Below are 13,861 nucleotides of genomic sequence, written 5' to 3'. Positions count from 1 at the left end.
ATCAACAAATATTTTCCTTTCTGCATTTTCTTTTCCTTTCTGCTTTTCCTTCCTTTAATTTTCTTGCCCTAAAATTTTTTGTGAGAAAAAAACCTGTTAGGATCTTCTCTTTGCCTCACATTTTAGGTGTTATAAAAGAAATTGATTATGCAGGAGGCTTAGATGAGAGCATCGCTTGAGCCTAGGAGTTTGAATCCAGCCTGGACAACATAGCAAGACCCTATCTGTTGTTGTTTTTTTTTGAAACGGAGTCTCTCTTTGTCACCCAGGCTGGAGTGCAGTGGTGTGATCTCAGCTCACTGCAAGCTCTGCCTCTCGGGTTCATGCCATTCTCCTGCCTCAGCCTCCCGAATAGCTGGGACTATAGGCGCCTGCCACCATGCCTGGCTAATTTTTTATATTTTTAGTAGAGACAGGGTTTCACCATGTTAGCCAGGATGGTCTCCATCTCCTTACCTCGTGATCCACCCGCCTCGGCCTCCCAAAGTGCTGGGACTACAGGCGTGAGCCACCGCGCCCGGCCGACCCTATCTCTTAAACAAAGAAAGTGATTAGGAAACACTGGCTTTTTTTGTTTTTTTGTGTGTGTAATAATATAATGAAGGCAATTTTCCTATCAGAGCAAATTGCCAGATTTAAAAAATTCCAGTTTTACTCTTAAATTTCTATAAAACCACAAGATGTTTTAGTATTTCAATAACTTGTAAGAAATTCTTCAAAATTGAATTTTCAAAATCATTACTAAATAACTAAATCTATTATATATACTTTATGTGACAAAAATATATATAGTTTGTGTGACAAAGTGAAATATAGAGTTGATGAAAAATACTATATTTTATCTGGTGTATTTGTATCCTAATTATTTAGATTAATATTGGTTAGTAAAGTTCTTTCCCCTCTAAGTTCTATTTCAAGCTTAAAAATGTCCTATTTAGTGAGACTGAGAAACAGTTTTGAAATTCTACCCCCGACACATGTACTCACAATTCCAGTTAATTGCATTCTTGAGAATTACTTTGTGTGACAAACACAACTTAGTGAATATTTATTTTGAAATTTTATTAAAGTAATGACAAAGCAAAATTTAACACAGAAGTATATATACACAGGTTATATTAAACAATGTTTTAACTCTCAAATAGAAAAATATACACATCTATTACAGGAATCACAAAACTTATATCCATAAGGAAACTTTAAACTCCAGAGGTAAAAAAAAAAATAAAAATCTCCAGTTTCCCCCATGAGAATCAAAACTGCAATTAAAAAAAAAAAAATGCAAATTTTAATTTTATACTTTAATGCCTTTAGTTTTAAGACAACAGTTAACAGAATCAATTTTAGATACAGGCATTTTTTAACTTTAATATTTAAAAGTCCAAAATTATATAGAATTAATCCAAATCATATAGCAAAGAATTCTGAAAATTGAATGCACAATTGGTCACATGATCTTTAATGACCTGTACACTACCATCCTGCATATTGGTTTCTTTTATGCTGTCAAATCCAGGTATATTGTGAACTGTAGTTTTGTTCAGTAATGAAGATAGGTGATCTCCATCTGTTTCTTTCTCTTCAGTTATTATTGACTCGTTCAAGTTATCTTTTTCCTCATTTGAGCAAGTAGCACTTTTTTCTTTTATAAATTCAGATTGCATTTTTGACTCAGGTTGCTGAGATTTTCCAAGTATCATTTGAGAAACATCAAGAGACTCTTGTTGAAAGCATGTAACTGAACCAAAGCTATCTATTTGTAGTGCTTTAACTGCTATAGATGAATCAGAATCAGTTGTAGAGGTGTTACAATGTTCTATATATTCCTTTTCAGTTAGACGACTTTCTTCGTTTACTCTTTCTTCCTTTCCTTGTAGCTGATCAGAGTTACCACATTCTTGCAACTGTGTCAAGAGAAACAACCAATTAATAATTATTTGAAATAATATAAAATTAAATTGTACTACCTCCTGGCCTCAAATGATCCACCTCCTTAGCCTCCCAAAGTGCTGGGATTACAGGCATGAACCACCACAACTGGTTTGCTGCCAGTCTTTTTTTTTTTTTGAGATTGAGTCTGGCTCTGTCGCCCAGGCTGGAGTGCAGTGGTACAATCTTGGCTCACTGCAACCTTTGCCTCCCAGATTCAAGCGATTCTCCTGCTTCAGCCTCCAAAGTAGCTGGGATTACAGGCGCCCGCGACCACACCCAGCTAATTTTTATATTTTTAGTACAGACGGGGTTTCACAATGTTGGCCAGGCTGGTCTCAAACTCCTGACCTCAGGTGATCCGCACACCTTGGCCTCCCAAAGTGCTGGGATTACAGTTGTGAACTACTGCACCCAGCCTACTGCCAGTCATTTTTTAACAATGTAAGCCTGGCATTGATATCCTGATTATATCCTTTCACAACAATAATCCATACTTTTCAACATGGTCTACAAAACTATTTAACAGTTATTCTTATAAGCACATTGTTGAATTTCTTGAATTTTCTTGAACTCCTCTAATTTTTCGGAGCTGCCCTTCTAATACATATGTCTGCCGATTGTGGTAGTTACTAAATTATTTGCATCTTCAATACTGAAGACTATAAAAATGACCAAAATTAAGATTGAATTAGAAAGAATGTTACGACATAGTTCCCATGGTTTGAGAGTCAAAAAAGATTGTATGTCCCTGGACTAGTACTCAAACTTCCTAAGTGTTATTCTCTCTTTGTTCCTCATTGTAGGGTTATTTTGGGATTAAATGAGATGACGTGAAAATGAACAGCAAAGTGTGTAGCACATAATAAATACACAGACAAAAGGCTTTCCTTGGCCGGGCGCAGTGGCTCATGCCTGTAATCTCAGCACTTTGGGAGGCCGAGGCGGGTGGATCATGAGGTCAGGAGATCGAGGCCATCCTGGCTAACACGGTGACACCCAATCTCTACTAAAAATACAAAAAATTAGCCGGCCATGGTGGCACGCTCCTGTAGTCCCAGCTACTCAAGAGGCTGAGGCAGGAGAATCTCTTGAACCCAAGAGGCAGAGATTGCAGTGAGCCGAGATCACGCTACTGCACTTCAGCCTGGGTGACAGAGCGAGACTCTATCTCAAAAAAAAAAAAAAGACTTTTCTTCTCTTAACATCACTCTGCTCCACCATTGTGTTCATTTTGTTTAAAGTTATGACATTAGAAATGAATAATTTGTTAGGTTTTAACTCTGTGCTTCATTACTCCTCTATAGAGCCCACCAACTTCCTTACCTTTGCATTAATTTCAATCTTATTATCAGTAACTTGAAGAACTTCAATTAATGGTGGGGTTAAGGACATACACTGTTTGAATGGAGAGCTCAGGACCTCTTCAAGAAACTCATTAACATTTTCTTCATTGACAAATAACCTTTCCTAAAATAAAAAGGGAAAAAATATTCTGCCTTATAAGTCACACTTGACACAGTTGTATCTCAAAGCAGCTCACAAAATTTCTCACATTGTTCAGGGGTATATTTTTTAAAATGTTTATTTTAATGTTATTCCTATGAGCTGCCTTGGAAAAATTTAAGTTTGGTATTATACAGAGCAGTAAGAGTTGTACTGAGGACAAACATAAATGTATAGGAAAAGAACCTAAAAGAAAGAGGTCTTGGTACTTTGTCTATTAAATCTGACCTTTTAGTATTTCTTTTCTTTCTTTTTTTGTTTGTTTTGTTTTGTTAAGACATAGTCTCACTCTGTTGCCTATGCTGGAGTGCAGTGGTGCAATCTCGGCTCACCGCAACCTCCGCCTCCCAAGTTCAAGCAATTCTCCTGCCCCAGACTACCAAGTAGCTAGGATTACAGGCAACCGCCACCACGCCGGGATAATTTTTGTGTTTTTGGTAGAGACGGGGTTTTACCATGTTGGCCAGGCTGGTCTTGAACTCCTGACCTCAAGCTATCCACCTGCCCTGGCCTCCCAAAGGGCTGGGATTACAGGTGTGAGCCACTGCACCTGGCCTCTTTTAGTATTTCATAAGAATAACATCATCTCTAGGGCTATAAATGGGATCCCAGATACAAAATATAATTCAGCTTTAAAACATTTCCTAATGAGGTGGCTAAGAAATATACATGAAAGGATCTATTCCAATTCTGTGTGACCAGTTTGCCTTATAGTTCTTGGGCAGGTAAGAGCTAATTACAGTATTTTATTTAAAAGAAGTGGTGTGTTTTTTTGTTTATGTTTGTTTTTGAGACAGAGTCTTGCTCTGTCACCCAGGCTGGAGTGCAGTGGCATAATCACGGCTCATTGCAGCAGCCTTGACCTTCTAGGCTCAAGTGATCCTCCCCCACCTCAGCCTCCAGAGTAGCTGGGACCACAGAACATGCCACCATTCTCAGCTAATTTTTGTATTTTTTTGGAGAGACAGGGTTTTGCCATGTTGCCCAGGCTGGCCTCAAACTTCTGGACTCAAGTGATCCACCTGCTTTGGCCTCCCGAAGTGGTGGGATTACAGGCATGAGCCACAACCACATCCAGCCCTTTTTTTTTCCCCCCTTGAGACAGGGTCTCGATTTGTTGCCCAGGCTGGAATGCAGTGGCACTCATAGCTTCCTGCAGCCTTGACCTCCCTGGCTCAAGCAATCCTCCCACCTGTGCCCCCAAGTACCTAGGTACCTGGGACTACAGGTGCATGCCATAATGCCCAACTAATTTTTACATTTTTTGGGTCAGGTGTGGCAGCTCACACCTGTAATTCCAGCACTTTGGGAGGCCAAGGCGGGTGGATCACTTGAGGTCAGGAATTCAAGACCAGCCTGGCCAACATAGTGAAACCCTGTCTCTACTATGACTGTGATCACTTGAACCCGTGAGGCAGAGACTGCAGTGAGTCCAGCCTGGGTGACAGAGTGAGGCTCTGTCTCAAAAGAAAAAAAAATTTTTTTTTAAGTTTTTTGTAGAGACAGGTCTCACTTTGTTGCCCAGGCTGCTCTCCAACTCCTGGATTCAAGCTGTCCTCCCACCTTGGCCTCCCAAAGTGCTAGGATTACGGGTGTGAGCCACTACACCCAGTCAAGAAGTGTATTGTATTTTTAAGCACTGGGATACTCCAGTGTGACATTAGCAAACTGTATAGTTATTAAAAGAATGAAGTAGAGCGCATATATTCAGGGCATTTTGAATCTACGCTCCAGAGAAAAGGTAAATTATGAAAAAAAATAGGTTGGGCACAGTGGCTCATGCCTATAATTCCAGCACTTTAGGAAGCCAAGGCGGGTGGATTGTTTGAGCCAGAAGTTCGAGACCAGCCTGGGCAACATGGCAAAACCCAGCTCTACAAAAAATACAAAAATTAGCCAGGCGTGGTGGCATGCACCTGTGGTCCTAGCCACTCCAGAGGCTAAGCTGGGAGGATGGCTTGAGTCTGGGAGGTTGAGGCTGCAGTGAGCCATGATCGCACCACTGCACTCCAGCCTAGATGAGACAGACTGAGACCCTGTCTCCAAAAATAAATAAATAAAGAATGAGATAGATTTCGAGATGCTGACACGAAAAGATTTCCAAATTATTACTAGGAAATGCAAAAATCACTCTTTTACCTGAATTCCAAACACAAAGCAGTTTGTTCACGTCAAGTGAATACAGGTATATAGTTAGGGTGTGGGAAGAATAACCATATTTTAAATTACTTAATTTATAAAAGCAGTTCATTGTTGCCCCAAATAAAAATGTTTTCCTCTGTACTTTTATATAAGCAAATTTTGTAATTACAAAATAAACACAGCTCATTGTTTGGTCCAAATAGGTAGAAAATATCAGAAAGAAACAAGTTTCAAGTTATCTTCTATTGGGAACATATATTCAGGGCCACTTGAATATGTGTCTCCCGGGTTGCAGTCCTCTATTTTGGCCCAAATAAACTCTCTGTACACACACACACACACACACTCCTTTTTTTCTTTGAGACGGAGTCTTCCTCTGTCACCAGACTGGAGTACTATGGCGCCATCTCGGCTCACTGCAACCTCCACTTCCCGGGTTCAACAAATTCTCCTGCCTCAGCCTCCCAAGTAGCTGGGACTACAGGTGCGCATCACCACACCCGGCTAATTTTTGTATTTTCAGTAGAGACGGGGTTTCACCTTGTTGGCCAGGATGGTCTCAATCTCCTGACCTCGTGATCTGCCTGCCTCAGCCTTCCAAAGTGCCGGGATTACAGGCATAAGCCACCACGCCTGGCTGTATATTTTTCTTCCATTAAACAGTATTTAAAATCGTGAAAACCTACCAAAACAAAAGTGAACCTTGAGAATAGAAAGATTTTACATTTAGAGTAACTGGCCTTGCTGTTATTTGAAGATCCAGAATAACACTGTGTTACAGAAACATCCCCATCAAAAGCATTTCTAAGGTTCATGCCTCTAGAAAAAGACATCATCTTTGACTCATTGCAAATAATACACCAAATATTTTAATTTTTAGTTAACCCAAGGAATATATAACAGAAATGGTTATGAATAAAATACAGAAGATTTGCGGCGGGCGCGGTGGCTCACGCCTGTAATCCCAGCACTTTGGGAGGCTGAGGCGGGTGGATCACGAGATCAGGAGATGAAGACCATCCTGGCTAACACGGTGAAACCCCCTCTCTACTAAAAATACAAAAAATTAGCCGGACGTGGTGGCGAGCACTTCTAATCCTAGCTACTTGGGAGGCTGAGGCAGGAGAATCCTTTGAACCCAGGAGGCGAAGGTTGCAGTGAGCCGAGATCGCGACACTGCACTCCAGCCTGGGCGGCAGAGCGAGACTCCGTCTCAACAACAACAACAAAATAAATAAAATAACCTCTTCCCAGAAGAGGTGCAGTTAACGTATGTACTGTTAGGTTCAACAAATATTTATCACACTTTGTTAAATGCTAGTCATTGTGCTAAATATTAGTAGGGACCTAAGCATGATTACGAGATGCAAAGTGACATAATCTCAATTTAATATAGCGCCAACCCAAGGACAATCCCGCCAAAATCTTAGACTAAAATTAAGCAGCACCATATTGCCCAAAGCGCATTTGAACATAATAACTGTGTGAGTAACTGGATAAGTAACTGGCTGAGTTACTTTTCCTCTCTGGAAGTAAATTATTCTTCTTCTCTACTTTCTAAGCTCGGAAAAAATGATTTACTAACTTCAAATGCCCATTATAGAGTGCTTTTTAAACTTCTTTGTGTTACAAACCCCTTTTAAGAATATAACTAAAATTATAGCCCTTCTCCCCGGAAGAGATCACTCCCTACTTTTTGCATACAATTCCAGAGGTCTACGGCTCCCTGAAAATTCATTTAAGGTCTCCTTCCGAGTCAATGGACCTCAGGAAACAACGCATTCGAAGTAACTTTGAAGATCTGAAACCCATCCACCAGACGCGATGCATGTTGTTTTTTTTTTTTTTTTCAAAATACGCTTAACAAGCACTGACATCTTTCATCATGTGCATCAGTGCAAGTCATTACAAGAAAAGTTATAATGGAAAATGCTTTGTTTAGGATAAACTGAAAAGGTGCCCGTAATGGCAGTTTTTTTGTTGTTGTTGTTTTTTGTTTTTGAGATGGGAGTCTCGCTCTGTCGCCCAGACTGTTCTGCAGTGGCACGATCTCGGCTCACTGCAACCTCCGCTTCCCGGGTTCAAGCGATTCTCCTGCCTCAGCCTCCCAAGTAGCTAGGACTACAGGCGCCCGCTACCATGCCCTGCTAATTTTGTATTTTTAGTAGAGACGGGATTTCATCATATTGGCCAGGCTGGTCCAGAACTCCCGACCTCGTGATCCGCCCGCCTAGGCCTCCCAAAATGCTGGGATTACAGGCGTGAGCCACTGCGCCCGGCCCGTAATAGCAAATTTTTTAAGTGAGATGGGATATTTCAAATATGAGGACTCTGGAAAGAACTGTTACCTCCAAAGAATCGTTGTTTACACCATAATACCACTCTCTCCAATGTCCATGGCTCTCTGGAGATTTTGCCAGTTCTATCACTGCATTGTTTGAAGAAATGCTAATCACAGGTTCTGTGGTACTCAATTTATTCTCTGGAGCAAATTGCAAAAAGAAGGAATAAACTAAGTCTTGTGTGGAGAAGCGTAATTTGTACCAGAGGGGATTCAAGTCTCCTTGAAGACTTTGCGGCTGGATCCGAGGCACCTGAATGAGCAGAGTCAAGGTCTCTTTGTCTTGATTACACAGTAACGGAGGACACAAAGGCTCCCCGCTCTTGGTCCCGGGACCACCCATGGCGCGGGCTGAGGGCTCGCAGCGCTTGCCCTCCGACTCTGCGCGCGTCTCCACACCGGTATCTCCGCGCGCACTCTCTCTTCCCGCATAAGACTCCCAGGCAAGGCCCCGGCAGGACGTACAAAGGGAGCCTCCGCCAGCAGGTGAGTTCTCTCCTCCGGGAGATGGTTCCTCCACGCTGCCCGGCGGCGACCCCGCGTGCGTGCTCAAGTCCTGCTCCCCCGGCTTGGGGACACGCTCCTCTCCAGCGCCGGCCGGCGGGGACGCCACCTTGGGGTCGCCCACGGTGGTGACCCCAGAGCTCGCAGCCCCAGCCACGGAGGTATCGCGGCCTCCGTCCTCGGCGCGACTCCCCGCGGGTCCCGCCTCCCCCTCGTGAACGGAAGCGCAGGCCTGGCCGTCAGTTCCGGACGGGTCCAAGGACTCTTCCGGCGTGGCGGCGGCGACTGCGCCGGCAACGGCGGGATCCCGGCGCGCGGCCGGTAGTACCACTGGCAGCGTAACCACCAGCTGCCGCCGGGCCTTGTTGAATTGTGCCTTGCCGCGGCCGTCGTCCACTGGGTACGGGAGCGATAGCCGCAGCCGGTAGTCGGGTTTCCTTGAGTCGAGGCACAGCAGCTTTCCCGTCACCTCCAGCGCCGCCTGCGCGGCCGAGCGCAACAGCGGCAGTTCGATGGTGACCACCAGCTCATGGGGTACGGGGCTCGGGGCTGAGTCCCGGGAGCAGCGGTAATCCTGGAGGTCCACGTGGTGGCGCTGCACCACGCTGTAGCGGGGCTCTGTGGGGGCGGGCTGCAAGGCCGCTTCCGGAGGGGAGGGCGCCCGGGGCCCGGGGGTTGCAGAGTTCCGGGAGGTTGCCGGGTACTGGTAGGGGTAGGGGAAGTCCGGGAGAGGACCCTGCGGCTCCCCCTCAGGCCTGGCCAGGATGACCCCGGGCAGGGGTGTGCGCAGCACCGCAGCCTCGGGGGTCCCCTTATACTTGGCTTTCAGGGTCTTGGCATTCCTGCGGTCCAGCTTCACGCCGAACTGCTTCTCGACTGCCTCCAGGGCTGTAGCGTCCAGCATCTGGCGGAAGCCCTCGTGCCGCCGGGCCAGCGCTAGCGCGTCTGGATGGAAGACCACGTCGTAGACCATGTATCGGCTGCTGTTGCGCCCCGCGTACTCACGGCCTGGCGCCAAGCTGTAGGGCAGGGACCAGTGACTGCCAGGAGCTGCGCCCCGGTCGTCATCGGAGCCGGGTCGGCTGCTGGGCGCGCCCACCAGCGCATTGCTGCAGACGTTCACGAAGCAGCGCCGTGTCCCGTCCAGGCTGGTGCGCAGCACGTGCCCCGGCTCCGGGTGCACGAACCGCACCTCCACCCCGCGCTCACGCTCTAGCGCGGTGATCTCCGCCTCGTAGCGCCGCCGGTTCTCCGGGTTGGTGAGCTCCTCGGCGTACTGGGAGAACATTCGCCGGAACTTCGGGTCCTGGAAGGCGGAGGTGAGCCGCTGGACCTCCTCTCCACTCAGGTCTAAGTCCTCCAGCGACGAGGAGGCCTCCGCTTTGGCCATACTGCCCTGTGGCTTCTCGCCCTCTGGCCAAGGGGGATCAATCTGAGACTGCTTGGGGGATCCGCCTCAGAGTCTCTGGGCAGCCGAGAGTGACGCGGTGGAGATCGGTAACGGCTGGAAAATTGAGCCTTGAGCAGCGCGTGCTTGTTGCCATAGTGACACCACTAACATTCGGGAGGAGGGGTAGAAATCTTGGTGGAATAGGCTGGGCGCGTGGTTCAGGCCTGTAATCCCAGCACTTTGAGAGGCCGAGGTGGGCGGATCACGAAGTCAGGAGATTGAGACCATCCTGGCTAAAACGGTGAAACCCCGTCTCTACTAAAAATACAAAAAAATTAGCCGGGCTAGGGGGCGCCTGTAGTCCCAGCTACGTGGGAGACTGAGGCAGGAGAATAGCGTGAACCCGGGAGGCGGAGCTCTTGCAGTGAGCCGAGATCGCGCCACTGCACTCCAGCCTGGGCGACAGAGCGAGACTCCGTCTCAAAAAAAAAAAAAGAAAGAATGGTGGAATAGTGGAAATGCCAGAAATAGCCCTCTTAGATTCTTCAAACTAACTCACCAATGTACTTTATCTGTTTTATAGATTCCTGTGCCATAGTGCAGTTACTTACTTCTGCAGAATAACTATTGTAGTAACTGTCATAATTTCCAGCATTACGTGCATTATCCCATTCATTGCTCACACCACTAAAAGATAAAAACCTCATCCCCCTTTCACAAACAAGAAGATGGGACCTGAGAAGTTGAACCAAGGTCACATAGCCAGTGTATTCAACAGGCGAATCCAAACCTAAGTTTATCTGCGTTTTTCACTTTGCTAAACCAACATTTCAATCTTTTTTGTTGTTGTTGAGATAGAGTCTCACTCTGTCTCCCAGGCTGGCATGCAGTGGCGAGATCTTGGCTCACTGCAGCTTTAGCCTCCCGGGTTCAAGCAATTCTGCCTCAGCCTCCCAAGTAGCTGGGATTACAGGTGCCTGCAACCACGCCGGGCTAATTTTTGTATTTTTAGTAGAGATGGGGTTTTACCATGTTGGCCAGGCTGGTCTTGAACTCCTGACCTCAGGTGATCCACCCTCTTCGGCCTCCCAAAATGCTGGGATTTCAGACGTGAGCGATGGCGCCCGGCCAACCTTTCAATCTCAGTGTTCCTCCTTTGCATTTTCTGGCGATTCCACTATAATATTTACCCAGTAAAAACTCATTTAGGGCAAGACATATGGGCAGGGTGTTCATAAACAATTGCCAGTGGCCCGTGAACATATAAGACTACATTAATAATAAAAATGCAAATATACCACATTTAAACTACCAAAATAGCAAAGATCCTTATAGTTACTGTGTTTCCTTTGGGTGGGAGTAGACTTTAGTAAAATCTTTTTAGAAAGCAGTTGTGCAATTGTATCAACACCATTTATTCATTTGTGTATGTATGTATATATTTTTGAGACAGGGTCTCACTCTGTTGCCCAGGCTGGAGTGCAGCTTCAACCTCTCCGGGGCTCAAGCAGTACTCCTGCCTCAGCCTCCCAAGTAACTGGGACTACAGGCATGCGCCACCATGCCTGGCTAATTTTTTAAGTTTTTGTAGAGATAGGGTTCTCACTGTGTTGCCCAGGCTGGTCTCCAACTCCTGGATTCAGATGATCCTCACACCTTGGCCTCCCAGAGTGCTGGGATTATAGGATTATAGGCGTGAGCCACCACACCAGGTCCAAAACCCTTTTTTTTTTTTTTGAGGCTATCTCACTCTTTTGCCCAGGCTGGAGTGCAGTGGTGCAATCATGGCTCACTGCAACCTCCGCCTCCCAGGTTCAAGCAATTCTCACTGCCTCAGCCTCCCAAGTAGCTGGGATTACAGTCACTCACCACCACATCCGGCTAAGTTTTGTATTTTTAGTAGAGATGGGGTTTCACCATGTTGGCCAGGCTGGTCTCCCACCCTTGACCTCAAGTGATCTGCCCACGTCAGCCTCCCAAAGTGCTGGGATTACAGGCATGAGCCACCGCGCCTGGCCTAAAACCTTTCTAATGTGCTTTTTTTTTTTTTTTACCCAAATGCCCTTAGAGTATTTGACACAATACTCTTAGAACATTCTCAAGGTGACATCATTTATGATTCTAAAGGTTTGAGAAGAATCTACAAATTCAACAATGGAACTGATTGAGCAGGTTTTGGTAGAGCCACACAACAGAATTTTGTACAACCATTGAAAATGATCGTATGGAAGTATGTTTATTTACTGGAGTAGTTATTTATTCATTGGTAATTGGTCAATTCAGTGATCATTTTTCTATTCTCAGCAACATTTAACACAGTTGATGTTGGCATTACCTCAGTGACAAGACACTTTCCAGATTTCTCTTCTATCTCATCAGTCACTCTCATAGTTTTGCTCTGTAGGTATCTACTTCTTTTCAACTTCTACATGGAAATGCCCCAAAACTAGGACCCAGTCTGTTACCCATCTATATTCTCCTTCAGAAATATATTTACACTCACACATACTTGTCTTACACTCAGGTTTTACACTCCTATATCCAGCTGCACATTCGAGGTGTCCATTTGAGTGATTAATACGTAAGCTACTCAGGCTTGAAATGATCAAGATCAGCAGAACTCCTGTCTTCCCAAACCACTGCCTCATCTTATGGTCTCTTGGAAGCATTCAAAGCAGTTGACTGCCCCCTTGAAACACATCTTTCTCATGTTTTGCAGAACTCCAAACTGTCCCATTTTCCTCCTCCTCTATGCTCCTGCCAGTTTTCCAAATGTGGGAGTCACCCAAGGCTTTGTTCATCAGCCCTCTTACCTAATCATATTTCTTCCAAGATGTCTTATGCAGGCCCATAGTTTTAAATGCCATCTGTGTTCAAATTAGTCCTTTCAAGAAATATTTATTGTGTGCTCATTGCACTTATTATATAGGTAATTAACAAGGATGTAAAGCAGTTGCATTTCCTTTTTTTTTTTTTCTTTGAGACAGAGTCTTGCTCTATCGCCTAGGCTGGAGTGCAATGGCGCGATCTTGGCTCACTGCAACCTCCACCTCCTGGGTTCAAACGATTCTCCTGCATCAGCCTCCCAAGTAGCTGGGATTGCAGGGGCCCACCACCATGCCCGGCTAATATTTGTATTATTTAGTAGAGATGGGGTTTCACTGTATTGGTCAGGCTGGTCTCGAATTCCTGACCTCAGGTGATCCGCCCACATCAGCCTCCCAAAGTGCTGAGATTACAGGTGCAAGCCACCATGCCCAGCCAGCAATTACACTTTCATATCCTGGGAGTCTGTATTGGAACACTGTTAACATAATGCTTATGACAATGAAATTCTACTCCCAGATACACATTCAATAGAAACACGTATCCCCACCAAAAGACATGTACTACAATGTGTGTATTCATAGCGGCACTATTCATAACTGACAAATTCTGGAAACAACCCAAATTCTCATTCATAGTAGAATGGATAAATAAATGGTAAATACCCACCCATACAATGCACTACTCAACAGTATAGATGAATATCATTAACATCATGGTGCTTGAAAGAAACCAGATGTAAAATAATACATATGACTCTGTCATATAATAGACAAAACTTGGCAAAATAAATCTGTTAAGCCAAGCTAGTGATGGCCATTTTGGGAGAGCTTCTGGGGTGAGAGTCTGTTAATCTTGGTTACATTGGGTATGCAATTTGTGAAATTCATTGTGCTGTACACTGACAATAGATTTTGTATATCTTTTAAAGTCAAAAAATGTACTTTTTTTTGTTTTTTTGGAGACAGAGTCTCCCTCTGTGATCTAGGCTGGAGTGCAGTGGCACAATCTCAGCTCACTGCAACCTCCGCCTCCCAGGTTCAAGCAGTACTCCTGCCTCAGCCTCCCGGGTAGCTGGTATTACAGATGCCCACCACCCACGCCTGGCTAATTTTTGTATTTTTAGTAGAGATGGGGTTTTGCCATATTAGCCAGGCTGGTCTCAAACTCCTGACCTCAGGTGATCCACCCTCCTCAGCCTCCCAAAGTGCTGGGATTACAGG

At 45.2% G+C, this 13,861-nt stretch overlaps 1 protein-coding gene and 1 long non-coding RNA gene across 3 annotated transcripts in view; one reads left to right on the top strand and one right to left on the bottom strand.

Moving 5' to 3' along the window:
- Positions 1-1,037: 1,037 nt before the first annotated feature.
- DNAAF2 (dynein axonemal assembly factor 2) lies at positions 1,038-10,125 on the bottom strand. Of its 2 annotated transcripts, XM_003901760.5 has the most exons (3): positions 7,926-10,123; positions 3,256-3,399; positions 1,038-1,904 (listed from the first exon to the last, which is right to left on the bottom strand). In XM_003901760.5, exons 1-3 carry the CDS (start codon positions 9,810-9,812, stop codon positions 1,398-1,400), a joined length of 2,538 nt encoding a protein of 845 aa, XP_003901809.1. In that variant the 5' UTR covers positions 9,813-10,123; the 3' UTR covers positions 1,038-1,397. The 2 variants fall into 2 exon arrangements, with proteins under 2 accessions (XP_003901809.1, XP_003901810.1); XM_003901761.5 differs by lacking the exon at positions 3,256-3,399 and having other exon boundaries at positions 7,926-10,125.
- The window catches only part of LOC103886228, a 60,450-nt gene continuing 56,232 nt past the window's right edge, over positions 9,644-13,861 (top strand). Inside the window, exon 1 of the long non-coding RNA XR_002523356.2 lies at positions 9,644-9,741. This is a non-coding gene — a long non-coding RNA (uncharacterized LOC103886228). The remainder of the gene's footprint in view (positions 9,742-13,861) is intronic.

This window comes from Papio anubis, chromosome 7, assembly GCF_008728515.1.
Source record: "Papio anubis isolate 15944 chromosome 7, Panubis1.0, whole genome shotgun sequence".
In the NCBI taxonomy this organism is placed as follows: Eukaryota; Metazoa; Chordata; class Mammalia; order Primates; family Cercopithecidae; genus Papio; species Papio anubis.
This window is presented reverse-complemented; position numbering and strand designations above follow the sequence as displayed.